We start from the raw sequence: 21,232 nt of genomic DNA, 5'->3' as shown, positions 1-21,232 counted from the left end.
CGCCATTACTCTGCAGTGCAGTACCCCGCCATTACTCTGCAGTACCCCGCCATTACTCTGCAGTGCAGTACCCCGCCATTACTCTGCAGTGCAGTACCCTGCCATTACTCTGCAGTGCAGTACCCTGCCATTACTCTGTAGTACCCCGCCATTACTCTGCAGTGCAGTACCCCGCCATTACTCTGCAGTGCAGTACCCCGCCATTACTCTGCAGTGCAGTACCCTGCCATTACTCTGCAGTACCCCGCCATTACTCTGCAGTACCCCGCCATTACTCTGCAGTACCCCGCCATTACTCTGCAGTGCAGTACCCCGCCATTACTCTGCAGTGCAGTACCCTGCCATTACTCTGCAGTGCAGTACCCTGCCATTACTCTGTAGTACCCCGCCATTACTCTGCAGTGCAGTACCCCGCCATTACTCTGCAGTGCAGTACCCCGCCATTACTCTGCAGTGCAGTACCCTGCCATTACTCTGCAGTACCCCGCCATTACTCTGCAGTACCCCGCCATTACTCTGCAGTACCCCGCCATTACTCTGCAGTGCAGTACCCTGCCATTACTCTGCAGTGCAGTACCCTGCCATTACTCTGCAGTACCCTGCCATTACTCTGCAGTACCCCGCCATTACTCTGCAGTACCCCGCCATTACTCTGCAGTACCCCGCCATTACTCTGCAGTGCAGTACCCTGCCATTACTCTGCAGTGCATTACCCTGCCATTACTCTGCAGTACCCTGCCATTACTCTGCAGTACCCTGCCATTACTCTGCAGTAACCCCCATTACTCTGCAGTACCCCCCAATACTCTGCAGTACCTGCCATTACTCTGCAGTACCCACAATACTCTGCAGTACCCACAATACTCTGCAGTACCCTGCTATTACTCTGTAGTACCCCGCCAATACCCCGCCAATACTCTGTAATACCCTGCCATAAATTGCCATACCCAGCCATACTCAGAGATACCCAGCCATACTCGGTGATACCCTGAAATACCCAGCCATAGACGCCCCCCACCCCTCACCGCCCTCCGGTGCTTCTACCAACTCGCCAGTACGATCAAAGCCAGAATCATTTTTTTATTTTTTATTTCAGGCTTCCCAGCCTAGAGGTGAGATGTGGGGTCATATTGACCCCCCAGATTTCACTGTAAAGAGGACCTGTCACCCCATATTCCTATTACAAGGGATGTTTACATTTCTTGTAATAGGAATAAAAGTGATCAAAAATATATTTTTGGGGAAAAAAATGTCAAACTAACATAAATAAAGTAAAATGAACAATAAAAAAAATAAAATAAAAATTAAAGCGCCCATGTCCCCATGTGCTCGCATGTGCCACACATGTGAGGTTTCGCCGAGAATGTTAGAGCGAGAGCAATAATTCTAGCCCTAGACCTCCTCTGCAACTCAAAACATGTAACCAGTAAAAAAAAAATTAAAGCGTCGCCTATGGGGATTTTTTAAGTAGCGACGTTTGGCGCCATTCCACGGGCATGTGCAATTTTGAAGAGTGACATGTTTGATATCTATTTACTCAGCATAACTTCATCTTTCACTTTATGCAAACATTGGGCTAACAAGTGGTTAATAATAGAGCTTGCAGTCAGTAGTGTTAGGAGATAGTGCGTGCTGTCTGCGTGCTCTGTACCCAGTACATACCGCTATAATATAGGGCAGGCCCCTACTTTCAAACATCCAACTTACAAACATCTCCTACTTGCAAACGCAAGGAGACAGCAGCAAGTGAGATGAAAAAAGATGGACGACAAAACAAATTATACAGGGGTGATAACCCTTCCCTATGTTTTCCAAAAAGCTTAAAGATAGTTTTTTTGACTGGAGCTACACTTTAAAAATGTACCGGTTGAAAATGACAAACAGATTCAACTTAACACAACAAACCTACACAGTCCCTGTCTTGTTTGCACCGCCTGTATACTGCTGTTCTGAGTATATACAGTGGTGTGAAAAAGTGTTTGCCCCCTTCCTCATTTCCTGTTCCTTTGCATGTTTGTCACACTTAAGTGTTTCGGAACATCAAACCAATTTAAACAATAGTCAAGGACAACACAAGTAAGCACAAAATGCAATTTGTAAATGAAGGTGTTTATTATTAAAGGTGAAAAAAAATCCAAACCATCATGGCCCTGTGTGAAAAAGTGATTGCCCCCTAAACCTAATAACTGGTTGGGCCACCCTTAGCAGCAACAACTGCAACCAAGCGTTTGCGATAACGTGCAATGAGGCTTTTACAGCGTCCTGGAGGAATTTTGGCCCACTCATCTTTGCAGAATTGTCCTAATTCAGTTACATTAGAGGGTTTTCGAGCATGAACGGCCTTTTTAAGGTCATACCACAACATCTCAATAGGATTCAGGTCAGGACTTTGGCTAGGCCACTCCAAAGTCTTCATTTTGTTTTTCTTCAGCCATTCGGTGGTGGACTTGCTGGTGTGTTTAGGATCATTGTCCTGCTGCAGAACCCAAGTTCGTTTCAGCTTGAGTACACGAACAGATGGTCGGACATTCTCCTTCAGGATCTCTTGGTAGACAGCAGAATTCATAGTTCCTTTTATCACGGCAAGTCTTCCAGGTCCTGAAGCAGCAAAACAGCCCCAGACCATCACACTACCACCACCATATTTTACTGTTGGTATAATGTTCTTTTTATGAAATGCAGTGTTCCTTCTACGCCAGATATACTTGGACACACACCTTCCAAAGAGTTCCACTTTTGTCTCATCGGTCCACAGAATGTTGTCCCAAAAGTCTTGGGGATCATCAAGATGTGTTGTGGAGAAATTGAGATGAGCTTTGATGTTCTTTTTGCTCAGCAGTGGTTTTCTCCTTGGAACTCTGCCATGCAGGCCATTTTTGCCCAGTCTTTTCCTGATGGTGGAGGCATGAACGCTGACCTTAACTGAGGCAAGTGAGGCCTGCAGTTCCTTGGACGTTGTTGTGGGGTCTTTTGTGACCTCTTGGATGAGTCGTCGCTGCGCTCTTGGGGTAATTTTGGGCGGCCGGCCACTCCTGGGAAGGTTCACCACTGTTCCATGTCTTCGTCATTTGTGGATAATGGCTCTCACTGTGGTTCGCTGGATTCCCAAAGCTTTGGAAATGGCTTTATAACCCTTTCCAGACTGATAGATCTCAATTACTTTCTTTCTCAATTGTTCCTGAATTTCTTTGGGTCTCGGCCTGATGTGTAGCTTTTAAGGATCTTCTGGTGGACCTTACTGTGTCAAGCAGCTCCTATTTAAGTGATGCCTTGATTGTGAACAGGTGTGGCAATAATCAGGCCTGGGTGTGGCTAGAGAAATTGAACTCAGGTGTGGACAACCACAGTTATAGTATGTTTTAACAAGGGGGGCAATCACTTTTTCACACAGGGCCATGATGGTTTGGATTTTTTTTCACCTTTAATAATAAACACCTTCATTTACAAATTGCATTTTGTGTTTACTTGTGTTGTCCTTGACTATTGTTTAAATTGGTTTGATGTTCCGAAACACTTAAGTGTGACAAACATGCAAAGGAACAGGAAATGAGGAAGGGGGCAAACACTTTTTCACACCACTGTAGGGCCTGGGGGCCACACGCATTTCCTTTTTTTAATATGGGTACGGGGTTCCCCTTAATATGCGTACAAGACCCAAATAGGCTGGTAATGGGCAGGGAGGGCTACCCATGCCATTTTTCTGAATGATTTTCAACCATATTGCAGGAACCAGATATAACATTAAAACCGCAAGCAGTTTTAAATGGTGTTATTTCCGTTTAATGTCATTTTGTGCAGGGACTGTTCTAAACACGGGAAACACGTGGCACTTCACAGGCATACTACAGACACCCCCCAGGCACCATATTTAAAGGAATCGTCAGTAAAATCAGTGCTCCCGCCAAAACGGCAGTTTTTAAAACTTTTTTTTGCAGTGACCCATGTCCCCTGAGGCAGGAGGCAGGTCCCCAAACCCTTTTTAGGACACTATCTTGCATATTAGCCGTTAAAATTAGCACTTTCCATTTCGAACGTTCGAGTCCCATAGACTTCAATGGGGTTCTAACGTTCGTACCGAACGCGGGGGCCGTTCGCAAGTTCTGGTGCGAACCGAACCGGGGGGTGTTCGGCTCATCCCTAGCTGCCACCTACCATGACCTCTGCCTGGATCTGATCACTCTCTTGCCTGCTGCCTGGCTCAACTACTGCCTGGACCTGATTTCTCTCTTGCCTGCTGCCTACCACAACATCTGCTTGGACCACACTACTTTCTAGCCTGCTGCCGGCCACAACCTCTGTCTGGACATGACTACTCTCTTGCCTCCTGCCTGGCTCAACCCCAACCCGGAATGTAATGCTTGGACCTGACTACACTATTGCCTGACACCTACCATGACCTCTGCCTGAACCTGACCACTCTCTTTCCTGCCACCTATCATGACCTCTGCCTGGACCCGAATACTCTCTTGCCTACCACCTATCATGACATCTGCCTGGATCTGACTACTCTCTTGCCTGCTGCCTGGCTCAACTACTGCCTGGTCCTGATTTCTCTCTTGCCTGCTGCCTACCACAACATCTGCTTGGACCAGACTACTCTCTAGCCTGCTGCCTGCCAAAACCTATGTCTGGAGCTGACTACTCTCTTGCCTCCTGCCTTGCTCAACCCCTGCCTAGAATTGAATGTTCTCCTGCCTACCACAACATCTGCTTGGACCAGACTACTTTCTAGCCTGCTGCCTGACACAACCTCTGTCTGGACATGACTACTCTCTTGCCTCCTGCCTGGCTCAACCCCAACCCGGAATGTAATGCTCTCTTGACTCCTGCCTGGCTCAACCACCGCTTGGACCCGATTTTACACTTGCCTGCTGCTTACCACAACATCTGCTTGGACCTGACTACTCTTTTGCCTGCCACCTGATATCGACCACTGCCTCTCTGCCTGGACCTGACTACTCTCTTGCCTGCCACCTAATTTCAACCTCTGACTGTACTTACCATGGCCATGCTCTCTTGCCTGCTGCCTATCTAATCCCCTGCCTGGACCTGAATTATCTCTTATATGCTGCCCACCACAACATCTGCTTGGACCTGACTACTCTCTTGCCTCCTGCCTGGCTCAACCCCTGCCTGGATTTGAATGCTCTCCTGCCTGCTGCCTAAGACAACATCTGCTTGGACCAGACTACTGTCTAAACTGCTGCCTGACACAACCTCTGCCTGGACATGACTACTCCCTTACCTCCTGCCTGGCTCAACCCCAACCCGGAATGTAATGATCTCTTGCCTCCTGCCTGGCTCAACCACTGCCTGGACCTGATTTCCCTCTTGCCTGCTGCTTACCACAACATCTGCTTGGACCTGACTACTCTTCTGCCTGGCACAATTTAAACCTCTACCTGGACCTAGAGAAATAGATATAGCCTTCAAATTAGTAGTATTAATAGAAATATGTAAAACCTACCTGGACCTGACTGCTCTCTTGCCTGCCACCTACCATGACCTCTACCTGGACCTGACTACTCTCTTTCCTACCACCTGATTTCAACCTCTGCCTGGACCTGACTACTCTCTTGCCTGCCATCTAATTTCAACCTCTGCCTGTACTTACCATGGCCATGCTCTCTTGCCTGCTGCCTATCTAATCCCCTGCCTGGACCTGAATTCTCTCTTATATGCTGCCCACCACAACATCTGCTTGGACCTGACTACTCTCTTGCCTGCCACCCGCCACAGCCTCTGCCTAGCCCTGACTTCTCTCTTGTTTATAGAATTGTGAAAGGTGTCTGTACTCTAGGCTTTCTTTTACTGCAACCCTTTGGTGGGGCAATCCCGAGGGCTGCAACCTGGTGCCAGCTTGTAGCAAAGAAAACCAGGGATCAGTAGAGATTCCTGGCCCATCCCCACCTTCGGGACCTCTGGTGAAGACCAGCTGGTATCTGGACTCCATGCCTTGAGTGAGTCCGCTTCCCCTGCCAGGGTACCAGGCTGCCAAAAAACACACCAATATAAATTGCAGCCAACAAAAGTGAACAGACTGCCCTTAATTGCCCTCTAATGGGGCAGAAATACAAAATAATTATACGAAAGGATTCTAGGATATCCTATGAACTCACTTTTCACTTTTGTGATGTTTATTAGTGATGGCCGAACGGTTCGCCCGGCGGTCGTTTCGCGGCGAATTTCAGACGTTCGTGGTCCGCTCGTTCGGCGGACTATTGATGTCGTTCGCCCGGCGGACCTTTGTGTTTAATGTGTAAAAGAACTTTGACCTATGATGACACATCCATCATGGGGTACAGGACAGCCAATTGAGACATGACAGCACATGGACACTTGGACATTCCCCCTAACCTATAAATACACCCGATCCGGCGGCCATTTTACATTCTTTCTTCTGTCACTATAGGGAAAGGTTGCTGTGTGGAGTAGGGAGAGATAAATCGCTAGCTATTTGGTACACAAAAGTTCTTTTCAGGACTGGTATAGGTGTTAGGTGTATATAGGTTTGCTGTGCTACTGATTCTTGCAGCAGCCTGAGTGTCTTTTGTCAGTTTAGAGAAAGGGACAGGACGCTGTGTGCTGCAGGGAGAGTCAGTTTAGTCATCATCATCATCATCATCATCATCATCATCATCATTAGCTGTTACTATCAGGTCCACAAAAGAGCTATTCCAGTAACCAGTAATTGTTCCAGTCTCCTCTTTTTTGCCAGTTTGTATAGAAACAGGAAGGAAGCAGTGTGTGAGGCAGTGAGGGTCAGTTTAAAGAGTTGCTGTTACTATTAGTTCCACAAAGGTTCTTTTCAGGACTGGTATCAGTGGTACGGTAATAGGCTTGTACATGTATAATATTCTTTCTTCCAAATATAGAAAGAATATTATACTTGACTGCTGCCCTTCTGCTGCAGTCTGCTAATCATTCACAACTCACTTGTTCCACAAAGGTCCTTATAAGGACTGGTAACTTGGTCTGTGTAGGGTGCTACAGTACATAGGGTTGAGTGCAGTACAGTCTGCTGTTCTGTAAGGACCGCTATCGGTCCACAATACATAGGGTTGAGGTGCACCACTGCTGACCGCTGCCCTATACTGCAGCAGTCCTTCATTGGTATAGGGACTGACGTACAGTCTGCTAATCACTAACACACAACCTGCTTGGTCCACAAAAGTTCTTATAAGGACTGGTAACTTGGTCTAGGGTGCTACAGTACATAGGGTTGAGTGAGGTACAGTCTGCTATTCTATAAGGACTGTTATCGGTCCACAATACACAAAAGCACACCGTACTATATGCCCCTACCCTCCTCTTTGAAGAGGTTGAGCGGTGTCATATTTCTACTGGGGCTGCTTATGAGGGGATCACACCATCCCTGTGCTGTGCTGACTTCCTCCTGGGGGTTCTTATTATGAGGGGCTCCCACCATCCCTGTGCTGTGCTGAGTTTCTCCTGGGCCTGCTAATTATGAGGGGATCACACCATCCCTGTGCTGTGCTGACTTACTCCTGGGGCAGCTTACGGTGCTGCTGTCAGTGCTGTATATCACGGTGCTGGTGTGAGTGCTTAATGTCACGGTGCTGCTGTCAGTGCTGTATATCACGGTGCTGATGTCAGTGCTTAATGTCACGCTTCTGATGTCAGTGCTCTCTATCACGGTGCTGCTGTCAGTGCTGTATATCACGGTGCTGATGTCAGTGCTTAATGTCACGCTGCTGATGTCAGTGCTCTCTATCACGGTGTTGCTGTCAGTGCTGTATGTCACGCTGCTGATGTCAGTGCCCTCTATCACGGTGCTGATGTCAGTGCTCTCTATCACGGTGCAGGTGTCATTGCTGTATGTCACGCTGCTGGTGATCATCTCCTGCACCCTCTTCTTTGCCTACCCTGGTCCCTGACCTTCCCTCTCCTCCATTGCCTTCATGCGCTCCACAGTCCTGAATTGTCACAACAATTTCCCATATAAAAAAAGAATGCTTGTAGTTATCGATCCCAAATTCAACTCATACATGTGTTATGTCATTGGCCATGTGGTGGGACTATGTTTGCCCTGCTAATAATTACCTCGTGGCTGCAAATTTGACCTAAAGGTTGGCGAAGTTCGCCTCCCATTGAAGTCAATGGGGCCCGCCGCGAACGTTCGGTTTCGCGAACGGTCGGCCTCGTTCGTGGTTCGCGTTCGCGAAACGTCCCGTCGGAAGTTCGTCCATCACTAATGTTTATAGTAGTATGGCTCTAACGAAGAGGTGGTAGACCAGATACCTAGGAAAAAGAATGAATTTTAATTTCATTTCATTAATCTTTGGTGTTGTCTTGGGGTTGCATCTTTGGAACTTCAAATTAATATATATATTTTTTTTTATATTTTATACTCCTTGCCGTCTATATAAATAAAGCTATATCTATTTTTGTATGATTCAGATAAAAGCAGCGCACTTGTTTGTCTACAGCGTTTGTTCTTTTTTTTTTCTCTCTTTTTCTTTCTTTTTGTGCAAATATATTTAATTAGGTAGAAGAAAGTACCCACCTAATTTATTGCGAGTCAATCTGATAGAGGAAAAGAAATACGTGGTAAAAAGCCTTGCATGCGATATCTTTCATTAGAAGCTTTGAAATGGGCCTGTTTTGTCGAGATTACAGTTCTGTCCTATCACCAGATAAGTGACTGGGTTGTTTAATTATAAAGAAATCCCTTAGCCTGAACTTATACAAAACTTCCCTCAAGAATATTAAAGTAGAATTATACTGACCGCTATTTGTTTAGTTCTAGATAGTGGCGAAAAGCTATAACCTCTCTTAGGTAGTCATAGGTGTGCAGCCTACTACATACGGTTGGCACCCCAAAGCTCAAACACACGTGTGTGTGTCAATAGGGCAGTGGACGATGCCAGTGGATGGTGTCAGTAGTGCAGAGGATGGTGTCAGTAGTGCAGTGGATGGTGTCAGTAGTGCAGTGGATGGTGTCAGTAGTGCAGTGGATGGTGTCAGTAGAGCAGTGGACAGTGTCAGTAGGGCAGTGGACGGTGTCAGTAGGGCAGTGGATGGTGTCAGTAGAGCAGAGGACAGTGTCAGTAGGGCAGAGGACAGTGTCAGTAAGGCAGTGGATGATGTCAGTAGGACAGAGGATGGGATCAGTCAGTAGAGCAGTGCATGTGTCAATAGAGCAGTGGGTGGTGTCATTAGAGTAGAGGACGGTGTCAGTAGAGCAGTGGACGGTGTCAGTAGGGCAGTGGCCGGTGCCAGTAGAGCAGTTGCCGGTGCCAGTAGAGCAGTTGCCAGTGTCAGTAGAGAAGTGGCTGGTGTCAGTAGAGCAGAGGACGGTGCCAGTAGAGCAGTGGACAGTGTCAGTAGAGCAGTGGACGGTGTCAGTAGGGCAGTGGATGGTGTCAGTAGGGCAGAGGACGGTGTCAGTAGAGCAGAGGACGGTGTCAGTAGGGCAGTGGACTGTGTCAGTAGGGCAGTGGCCGGTGCCAGTAGAGCAGTGGACAGTGTCAGTAGAGCAGTGGACGGTGTCAGTAGGGCAGTGGACGGTGTCAGTAGGGCAGTGGACGGTGTCAGTAGGACAGTGGACGGTGTCAGTAGGGCAAAAGACGGTGTCAGTAGAGCAGAAGACGGTGTCAGTAGAGCAGTGGATGGTGTCAGTAGGGCAGAGCACGGTGTCAGTAGAGCAGAAGACGGTGTCAGTAGAGCAGTGGATGGTGTCAGTAGGGCAGAGGACGGTGTCAGTAGGTCAGAGGATGGTGTCAGTAGGGCAGAGGACGGTGTCAGTAGGGCAGAGGACGGTGTCAGTAGAGCAGAAGACGGTGTCAGTAGGGCAGAGGACGGTGTCAGTAGAGCAGAAGACGGTGTCAGTAGGTCAGAGGACGGTGTCAGTAGGTCAGAGGACGGTGTCAGTAGGGCAGTGGACGGTGTCAGTAGAGCAGAAGACGGTGTCAGTAGGGCAGAGGACGGTGTCAGTAGAGCAGAAGACGGTGTCAGTAGAGCAGTGGACGGTGTCAGTAGGTCAGAGGACGGTGTCAGTAGGTCAGAGGACGGTGTCAGTAGAGCAGAAGACGGTGTCAGTAGAGAAGTGGCCAGTGTCAGTAGAGAAGTGGCCGGTGTCATTAGAGTTAAAGACGGTGTCAGTAGAGCAGAGGACGGTGCCACTAGAGCATTGGATGGCATCAGTAGGGTAGTGGACGGTGTCAGTAGGGAAGTGGATGGTGTCAGTAGGGCAGTGGACCATGTCACTAGGGTAGTGGACTGTGTCAGTAGGACAGAGGATGGGATCAGTCAGTAGAGCAGTGGATGGTGTCAGTAGGGCAGTAAACAGTGTCAGTAGTTTTTTTTTTTATAATTATTTTTAAAATTATTTTTTTACAATTTTATGGGGGGGGGGGGGGGACTTTGGTCTAAACAGACCCCCGATGTCTAACGTTTGAGACAGAGAAAGGGATTGAGGACAGAGATTCCCCAGCCCATTCCTCTGCAGCCTCAGCTGCACTGGACGGTGAATGAATGGGAAGCGCTCTGTGCTGATGAGCGTCTTCCTGCTCATTCACAAATGCAAGCGTAGCAAACACGGTTTGCTATGCTTCGGTTTTAACTGGACACACTGGAGTGGTACAGTAGCGATCGCTCACTGTCTTCATTCAGAAAAAGAAGGGGCCGATAAATGACTATTTACCGGCCCCTTCCCCCCCTCCCCCGCTCTACATCCCTTGCAGCAGAAGCCAGCAGGAGAAGAGAGGAGAGAAGCCGCAAGCCTTGGGGGGGGGAGGGGAGGGGAGGGGGGTGACAATATTTGAATCGAATTACCAAGACAATTGAATGTTTGTACTGGGTGTTCCTAACCGCACGTCCAAAAAATACTTTCTTAAGGAATGGATGGTATGTGATTACCAAGGCTTTTCGTAATACCACGGTCAGTGGTGATGGGCAGTATAGTGTGAGATTGAGGAGTCACGCCGTCGCCTTCCACGTCCAAACTTAGCTTATCCTATTACAAGGTTGGGCAGAGACCGTATGGAAGGCCAACACGTGTAATCAGATAGTAAAGTGTATGGTCATCCTAAGGTTGCCCCCTTCCATATACATTTCATCGTCTTCCATTGACAATCATTGTGTGTTCTCTCTGCAGGCAGCGAGTTGTGCAGCCCATCTTATGCCCATAGCAACAGAGACAGCATCAACATAGAGAACCTTGCCCCGCCCTACACCGGGCCCTTCTGCGGGAAAGCGAAGGTCCACACTGACTTCACGCCGAGTCCATACGAGAAGGATTCCCTCAAACTCAGGGTAAGGGTTCTTTTTTTTTTTAGGAATCCTTTTTGAAATATTTTACACTGATATATCTTTATTTCTGCACAAAGTGGGTAAGAATAGAAAGCTTTCGGAAAGATCTTCCACCAGCCGCTGCACCTTTGTGGAAAACGAGACTTGAAGGCCTTTCAGGTCATCATTTATGACGGTTTTCCCATCGCTTGTCCTCCAATGTACAAGTAATGCAGGTGATGGACGTGGACAAGTCATTTGTAATCCTTACAATCTCTAGTAGTGGTGATCGTCACATTCCTCTGCACTGGTTCCAAGATGTTGGAGATGTTTTGTAGCCTAACCAGGCCACTTCTTTGGCTCCGAAGGAAGATGCCCCGGCAGCATGTACAGCCACGGGGGCAATTCAGGACTTCAGTCAACGTGGAATGTGATAGTGCAAAAGATGATTGTGCAGGAAATGGCTGAGAGGTGTGAAAGCTGTGCAACCGATTACACAATCCCATCAATTGCTCGATAAATAGAGAGATATTTATTTGCCGATAGAGGAGCCAACTTACCTCTACAGACTTATAGAAGTGAAACTGATGACACCTCAGAATCCTCTAATGCAGTGGTCTCCAAACTGGGGAACTATTCCTGCCACTGACACCAATGATGGGGCACTATTCCTGCCACTGACACCAATGATGGGGCACTATTCCTGCCACTGACACCAATGATGGGGCACTATTCCTCCCACTGACACCAATGATGGGGCACTATTCCTCCCACTGACACCAATGATGGGGCACTATTCCTCCCACTGACACCAATGATGGGGCACTATTCCTCCCACTGACACCAATGATGAGGCACTATTCCTCCCACCGACACCAATGATGGGGCACTAATTCCTCCCACTGATACCAATGATGGGGCACTATTCCTCCCACTGATACCAAAGATGGGGCACTATTCCTCCCACTGATACCAATGATGGGGCACTATTCCTCCCACTGACACCAATGATGGGGCACTATTCCTCCCACTGACACCAATGATGGGGCACTATTCCTCCCACTGACACCAATGATGGGGCACTATTCCTCCCACAGACACCAATGATAGGGCACTATTCCTCCCACAGACACCAATGATGGGCCACTATTCCTCCCACTGATACCAATGATGGGGCACTATTCCTCCCACTGATACCAATGATGGGGCACTATTTCTCCCACTGACACCAATGATGGGGCACTATTCCTCCCACTGACACCAATGATGGGGCACTATTCCTCCCACTGATACCAATGATGGGGCACTATTCCTCCCAGTCAATAATGGGGCACTATTTCTGCCACTGATACCAATGATGGGGCACTATTCCTTCCACTGATACCAATAATCGGGCACTATTCATCCCACTTATACCAATGATGGGACACTATTCCTCCCACTGACACCAATGATGGGGCACTATTCCTGCCACTGACACCAATGATGGGACACTATTCCTGCCACTGACACCAATAATGGGGCACTATTCCTGCCACTGACACCAATGATGGGGCACTATTCCTCCCACTGACACCAATAATGGGGCACTATTCCTGCCACTGACACCAATGATGGGGCACTATTCCTGCAACTGACACCAATAATGGGGCACTATTCCTACCACTGACACCAATGATGGGGCACTATTCCTGCAACTGACACCAATAATGGGGCACTTTTCCTGCCACTAACACAAATAATGGGGCACTATTCCTCCCACTGATACCAATGATAGGGCACTATTCATCCCACTGATACCAATGATGGGGCAATATTCTTCCCACTGATACCAATGACGGGACACTATTTCTGCCACTAAGACCAATAATGGGGCACTATTCCTGCCACTGATACTAATGATGGGGCACTTTTCCTGCCACTAAGACAAATAATGGGGCACTATTTCTGCCACTGATACCAATGATGGGGCACTATTCCTCCCACTGATACCAATGATGGGGCACTATTCCTTCCACTGATACCAATAATGGGGCACTATTCCTTCCACTGATACCAATGATGGGACAATATTCTTCCCACTGATACCAATGATGGGGCACTATTTCTGCCACTAAGACCAATAATGGGGCACTATTTCTGCCACTGACACCAATGATGGGGCACTATTCCTGCCACTGATCGGGCACTATTTCTTCCACTGATACCAATGATGGGGCACTATTCCTCCCACTGACACCAATGATGAGGCACTATTCCTCCCACCGACACCAATGATGAGGCACTATTCATCCCACTGATACCAATGATGGGGCACTAATTCCTCCCACTGATACCAATGATGGGGCACTATTCCTCCCACTGATACCAAAGATGGGGCACTATTCCTCCCACTGATACCAATGATGGGGCACTATTCCTCCCACTGACACCAATGATGGGGCACTATTCCTCCCACTGACACCAATGATGGGGCACTATTCCTCCCACTGACACCAATGATGGGGCACTATTCCTCCATCAGACACCAATGATGGGGCACTATTCCTCCCACAGACACCAATGATGGGCCACTATTCCTCCCACTGATACCAATGATGGGGCACTATTCCTCCCACTGATACCAATGATGGGGCACTATTTCTCCCACTGACACCAATGATGGGGCACTATTCCTCCCACTGACACCAATGATGGGACACTATTCCTCCCACTGATACCAATGATGGGGCACTATTCCTCCCACTGATACCAATGATGGGGCACTATTCCTCCCACTGACACCAATGATGGGGCACTATTCCTCCCACTGATACCAATGATGGGGCACTATTCCTCCCACTGACACCAATGATGGGACACTATTCCTCCCACTGACACCAATGATGGGGCACTATTCCTCCCACTGACACCAATGATGGGGCACTATTCCTCCCACTGACACCAATGATGGGGCACTATTCCTCCCACTGACACCAATGATGGGGCACTATTCCTCCCACTGACACCAATGATGGGGCACTATTCCTCCCACTGATACCAATGATGGGACATTATTCCTCCCACTGACACCAATGATGGGGCACTATTCCTCCCACTGACACCAATGATGGGGCACTATTCCTCCCACTGACACCAATGATGGGGCACTATTCCTCCCACTGATACCAATGATGGGGCACTATTCCTCCCACTGATACCAATGATGGGGCACTATTCCTCCCACTGACACCAATGATGGGGCACTATTCCTCCCACTGATACCAATGATGGGTCACTATTCCTCCCACTGATACCAATGATGGGGCACTATTCCTCCCACTGACACCAATGATGGAGCACTATTCCTCCCACTGATACCAATGATGGGGCACTATTCCTCCCACTGATACCAATGATGGGGCACTATTCCTCCCACTGACACCAATGATGGGGCACTATTCCTCCCACTGACACCAATGATGGGGCACTATTCCTCCCACTGATACCAATGATGGGGCACTATTCCTCCCACTGACACCAATGATGGGGCACTATTCCTCCCACTGACACCAATGATGGGGCACTATTCCTCCCACTGATACCAATGATGGGGCACTATTCCTCCCACTGATACCAATGATGGGGCACTATTCCTCCCACTGACACCAATGATGGGGCACTATTCCTCCCACTGATACCAATGATGGGTCACTATTCCTCCCACTGATACCAATGATGGGGCACTATTCCTCCCACTGACACCAATGATGGAGCACTATTCCTCCCACTGATACCAATGATGGGGCACTATTCCTCCCACTGATACCAATGATGGGGCACTATTCCTCCCACTGACACCAATGATGGGGCACTATTCCTCCCACTGACACCAATGATGGGGCACTATTCCTCCCACTGACACCAATGATGGGGCACTATTCCTCCCACTGACACCAATGATGGGGCACTATTCCTCCCACTGATACCAATGATGGGGCACTATTCCTCCCACTGATACCAATGATGGGGCACTATTCCTCCCACTGATACCAATGATGGGGCACTATTCCTCCCACTGACACCAATGATGGGGCACTATTCCTCCCACTGATACCAATGATGGGGCACTATTCCTCCCACTGACACCAATGATGGGACACTATTTCTCCCACTGACACCAATGATGGGGCACTATTCCCCCCACTGATACCAATGATGGGGCACTATTCCTCCCACTGACACCAATGATGGGGCACTATTCCTCCCACTGATACCAATGATGGGGCACTATTCCTCCCACTGACACCAATGATGGGACACTATTCCTCCCACCGATACCAATGATGGGGCACTATTCCTCCCACCGACACCAATGATGGGACACTATTCCTGCCACTGATACCAATGATGGGACACTATTCCTCCCACTGACACCAATGATGGGGCACTATTCCTCCCACTGATACCAATGATGGGGCACTATTCCTCCCACCGACACCAATGATGGGACACTATTCCTCCCACTGACACCAATGATGGGGCACTATTCCTCCCACTGACACCAATGATGGGACACTATTCCTCCCACTGATACCAATGATGGGGCACTATTCCTCCCACTGCCACCAATGATGGGACACTATTCCTCCCACTGATACCAATGATGGGGCACTATTCCTCCCACTGATACCAATGATGGGGCACTATTCCTCCCACTGATACCAATGATGGGGCACTATTCCTCCCACTGACACCAATGATGGGGCACTATTCCTCCCACTGATACCAATGATGGGGCACTATTCCTCCCACTGACACCAATGATGGGACACTATTTCTCCCACTGACACCAATGATGGGGCACTATTCCCCCCACTGATACCAATGATGGGGCACTATTCCTCCCACTGACACCAATGATGGGGCACTATTCCTCCCACTGATACCAATGATGGGGCACTATTCCTCCCACTGACACCAATGATGGGACACTATTCCTCCCACCGATACCAATGATGGGGCACTATTCCTCCCACCGACACCAATGATGGGACACTATTCCTGCCACTGATACCAATGATGGGACACTATTCCTCCCACTGACACCAATGATGGGGCACTATTCCTCCCACTGATACCAATGATGGGGCACTATTCCTCCCACCGACACCAATGATGGGACACTATTCCTCCCACTGACACCAATGATGGGGCACTATTCCTCCCACTGACACCAATGATGGGACACTATTCCTCCCACTGATACCAATGATGGGGCACTATTCCTCCCACTGCCACCAATGATGGGGCACTATTCCTCCCACTGACACCAATGATGGGACACTATTCCTCCCACTGATACCAATGATGGGGCACTATTCCTCCCACTGACACCAATGATGGGACACTATTCCTCCCACTGATACCAATGATGGGGCACTATTCCTCCCACTGATACCAATGATGGGACACTATTCCTCCCACTGATACCAATGATGGGTCACTATTCCTCCCACTGATACCAATGATGGGGCACTATTCCTCCCACTGACACCAATGATGGGGCACTATTCCTCCCACTGACACCAATGATGGGGCACTATTCCTCCCACTGATACCAATGATGGGGCACTATTCCTCCCACTGACACCAATGATGGGGCACTATTCCTCTCACTGATACCAATGATGGGGCACTATTCCTCCCACTGATACCAATGATGGGACATTATTCCTCCCACTGACACCAATGATGGGGCACTATTCCTCCCACTGACACCAATGATGGGGCACTATTCCTCCCATTGACACCAATGATGGGGCACTATTCCTCCCACTGACACCAATGATGGGGCACTATTCCTCCCACTGACACCAATGATGGGGCACTATTCCTCCCACTGATACCAATGATGGGACACTATTCCCCCCCACTGACACCAATGATGGGGCACTATTCAAGCCGCTGACATCAACGAAGGTGCACTTCCTTCCTCTGATACCAACAATGGGGCTTTTGTTCTTCTGACCGATGCCAATGATTGGGCATTGTTTACTCCCATTGAAGCCAGGGCATTTTCTACTTACACTGGCCATAGTCCGGCTCCCCTCAAAGTCTGAAGGACAGTAAACTGGCCCTTTGTTTAGGAAGTTTGGAGACCCCCCTGATCTAATGTGATGATCGCACAATGCTCATCTATTAGGACAGGAGGACACCTTAGCCGGCAGTATTTACCAAACATCTATTGGATCCTCACATTGGAGGATTATAGGGGGGTCCACTGGTTTCGCTTTTGGAAGTCTGTAGGGGCAAGTTGGGTCTTCCATGGGCAGATATCCAGTATATCCCTCTATTTATGATCTTATCAGTTCTTCTGGATAATATAGCAACGTGGGGAAGGAGCACAGAAGGTGGATGGGAACAGATCTGGGCAGAGAGATTACGGTGGGGGGATCTCACCGTTGGGAGTATCCAAAGCATATAGGAAGCCAATGGCTCAACGGGCTCCACCTATCTCTTAAGTCAGGGCTCGACAAAACCCGGGCGCCAGGTCGCATTTGCGACTAGAATTAGCGACCTGGTGCCTGGGGCAGCACAGCTGGGGGTACCCTGTCTCCGTGGACCCCCCCCCCCCCCCCGGCGTGATCGCGTCGGGCCGCGCCGCCGGTGGCCGGTAATTGAGCCCCCGGCTTTGAGGCCTTCTTCGGTCCTATGGTTCCTTCTGGAATCTGGCGCCCTCTTGTGTTGGCCGTTGGAATTACAAACCAGCAATGCTAATAGGGCTTCCCCTGCCTGCCTAAACATTATATCTATATATATATATCTATATATATATATATATATATATATATATATATATATATATATATATATATATATATATATAAATATATATAAATATATATATATATATATATATATATATATATATATATAAATAAATATATATATTTTTTTATTCTAACACCCTAGAGAATAAAATGGTGGTCGTTGCAATACTGTCTGTCACACCGTATTTGCACGGCGGACTTACAAACGCACTTTTTTGGGGAAAAATAATTTAATAAAAAAAAAATAAGACAACAGTAAAGTTAGCCCAATTTTTTTTTTATATTGTGAAAGATAATGTTACGCCGAGTAAATCGATACCCAACGTGTCACGCTTCAAAATTGCGCCCGCTCATGGAATGGCGACAAACTTTTACCCTTTAAAATCTCCATAGGCGACATTTAAAAAATTCTACAGGTTGCACATTTTAAGAGAAGGTCTAGGGCTAGAATTATTGCTCTCACTCTACCGATCGCATCGATATCTCACATGTGTGGTTTGAACAACGCTTTCATATATGCGTTCGCTTCTGCACGCAAGCTTGGTGGGACAGGGCGCGTTTAAATTTTTTTTTTGTTATTTTAACGTTTTATTTTTATTTTTTTCACTGTTCTTTTTAAAAAAAAAAAAAAAAAAAAAGTGACTTTTATTACTATTACAAGGAATGTAAAAATCCCTTGTAATAGAAAAACGCATGACGGGTCCTCTTGTATATGAGATCCAGGGGGTCAGAGAGACCTCACATCTCATATTTACACTTGCAATTTAAATGCAATTTAAAAAAAAAAAATTGTCATTTGAAAAAAATAAAATAAATAAAATGTCCCTCTAAGAGCTATGGGCAATGACTTGGAGACAGGTGGGGGGGGGGGGCGCTATATTCCCCTCACTCGTCTCCATGTCAGGCCAGGGACAGGTCCGGATCGCCGTCACGGACCTGGCTCCTAGATTCCAAGCAAATTTGTCAACCCCTGTCTTAAGTATCAGTTTCGGGCGGACCGATTCGGTAACTCAAGATTGAAAATAGGTTTCATTGAACCTCTGGAGTTTCCCATTTTCTGTTTGCTTTCAGGTAGGCGACATCATCAACATCATCGAGAAACCTCCAGTCGGGACCTGGACGGGCATGTTGAATAACAAGGTGGGGTCATTTAAGTTTATCTACGTAGAAGTCCTACCCCAGGAAACAGAGACCCCCAAAAAAGTCCGGACACATAGAAGGAACAAAAAATCACAACCCAGCACACTGAAGGAGCTGCTCGAGCGAATCAACATGCAGGTGAGACCTTCATCCTTATTATCGATATATATATTCTGATTAACCCTTTCATGACTAAGCCTATTTGTGGCATTTGGTGTTTACAAGTTAAAATACATATTTTTTTTGCTAGAAAATTACTTGGAACCCCCAAACATTATATATATATATATTTTTTAGCAGAGACTCTAGAGAATAAAACGGCAATTGTTGCAATATTTTATGTCACACGGTATTTGCGCAGCGGTGTTTTAAACACAACTTTTTTGGGAAAAGGGACACTTTCATGAATTAAAAAAAAAAAAAACGAAACAGTAAAATTAGCCCAAATTTTTTGCATAATGTGAAAGATAATGTTACGCCGAGTAAATAGATACCAAACATGTCACACTTTATAATCGCACGCACTCGTGGATTGACGGCAAAGTACGGTACCTAAAAAATCTCAATAGGCGACGCTTTAAAAAATTTTTTTTTACGGTTACCAGGTTAGCGCTGCAGAGGAGGTCTAGTGCTAGAATTATTGCTCTCGCTCTGACGATCGCGGCGATACCTCACATGTGTGATTTGAACACCGTTTACATATGCGGGCGCGACTTCCGTATGTGTTTTCTTTGCTTCGCAAGCTCACGGGGACGGTGGGCGCTTTAAAATTTTTATTTTTTTTTATTTAAAAATGAATAAATTGTTTAAAAAAATAAATAAAAATGTGATCACTTTTATTGCTGTCACAAGGAATGTAAACATCCCTTGTGACAGTAATAGGTGGTGACAGGTACTCTTTATGGAGGGATCGGAGGTCTAAAAGACCCCCCACCCCTCCTTTACACTTCAAACTATTCAGATCACCGCAAACGGCGATTCTGAATACCGTATATTTTTTTTTAAAACCGCGCCATTGGCAGCCGAGTAAACGGGAAGTGACGTCATGACGTCGCTTCCGTGTTTACTATTAGGAGACTGGAACGAAGCCGATTACGGCGTCATTCCAGTTCCTCCCCAGCGGAGCAGAGGCATCGGATCGCGAATCGGTGCTCCCGATCGAGCGGGAGCACCGGTAACAGCGGCGGGAGGCGGCGGGAGGGGGGGGACGTCCCCTCCCGCTCCTCCGGCATAACAGCCGAGCGGCTTTTAGCCGCTTCGGTTGTTATGGCTGGCTAGCCGATCGCCTGCTGAAAAAAACTGTACCGGGATGATGCCTGCAGGTGCGGGCATCTTCCCGGTATACCCCCTGGAAGCCGAGTACGCACATCTGCGTACGCTCGGCGGGAAGGGGTAGAGCAACTTTTTCAGAGCAAAAGGGTGTTACAAGGAAAAGGTTACGGAAGGTTGATACTTTGTTTCTTTCGTCTAGTTATGAAAGTTTTAATGTAATCTGGAATTATAGTGCTCATAGTTAAGCCCCTCCCATGCTTAAAGTGGTGTTCGGGCCGAATTTATACTTTTTAAATAAAAATACCCCAATAACACACAAGCTTAATGCATTTTAGTAAAGTTAGTCTGTAAACGAAGGTCCGTTTTGTTAGTTTATAACATGAGTTTGTTATTTTATAAATTTCCAGCGGGCCGTGGCCATCTTAAAGTGGTGTCGCCACCAAAAAATGTAAAGCTGTTTAAAATTCGTAAAAAAAATTAAAAAAAAATAATTGGAAAAAAAAAAATTTTTTACTCACCTCTAAATACCGGTTGCTAGGGGGTCCCTCGTAATCTGCCTTCTTCATTGCCCAGGCTGGTGACATCACTTCCCCTCGCGCCGCACATTCACCTGGGACCTGTCATGTGTCCCAGGTGACTGTACGGTGTATCACGGCGCCCTGCGCCGCTCGCGCATGCGCAGTGGGTGCCCGGCTGTAAAGCCACAGCCGGGTGCCCACAGTATGCATGACGGTGCCGCGAGCGGAGCGGGGAGC

General features: G+C 47.6%; 1 protein-coding gene across 1 annotated transcript in view; it reads left to right on the top strand.

The window, feature by feature from the left end:
- The window catches only part of SASH3 (SAM and SH3 domain containing 3), a 77,962-nt gene that overhangs the window by 47,265 nt on the left and 9,465 nt on the right, over nt 1–21,232 (top strand). The window contains exons 5-6 of the mRNA XM_077485365.1: nt 11,120–11,277; nt 19,137–19,343. Of these exons, the coding sequence (XP_077341491.1) occupies nt 11,120–11,277; nt 19,137–19,343 (365 nt within the window). The remainder of the gene's footprint in view (nt 1–11,119; nt 11,278–19,136; nt 19,344–21,232) is intronic.

The sequence above is a fragment of the Lithobates pipiens genome, unplaced genomic scaffold (genome assembly GCF_037356315.1).
Source record: "Lithobates pipiens isolate NorthernLeopardFrog02 unplaced genomic scaffold, aLitPip1_a1.2 Scaffold_1, whole genome shotgun sequence".
Classification (NCBI taxonomy): domain Eukaryota; kingdom Metazoa; phylum Chordata; class Amphibia; order Anura; family Ranidae; genus Lithobates; species Lithobates pipiens.
Note: the sequence above shows the minus strand (reverse complement) of the source record. Positions and strands in the feature narration are given on the sequence as shown.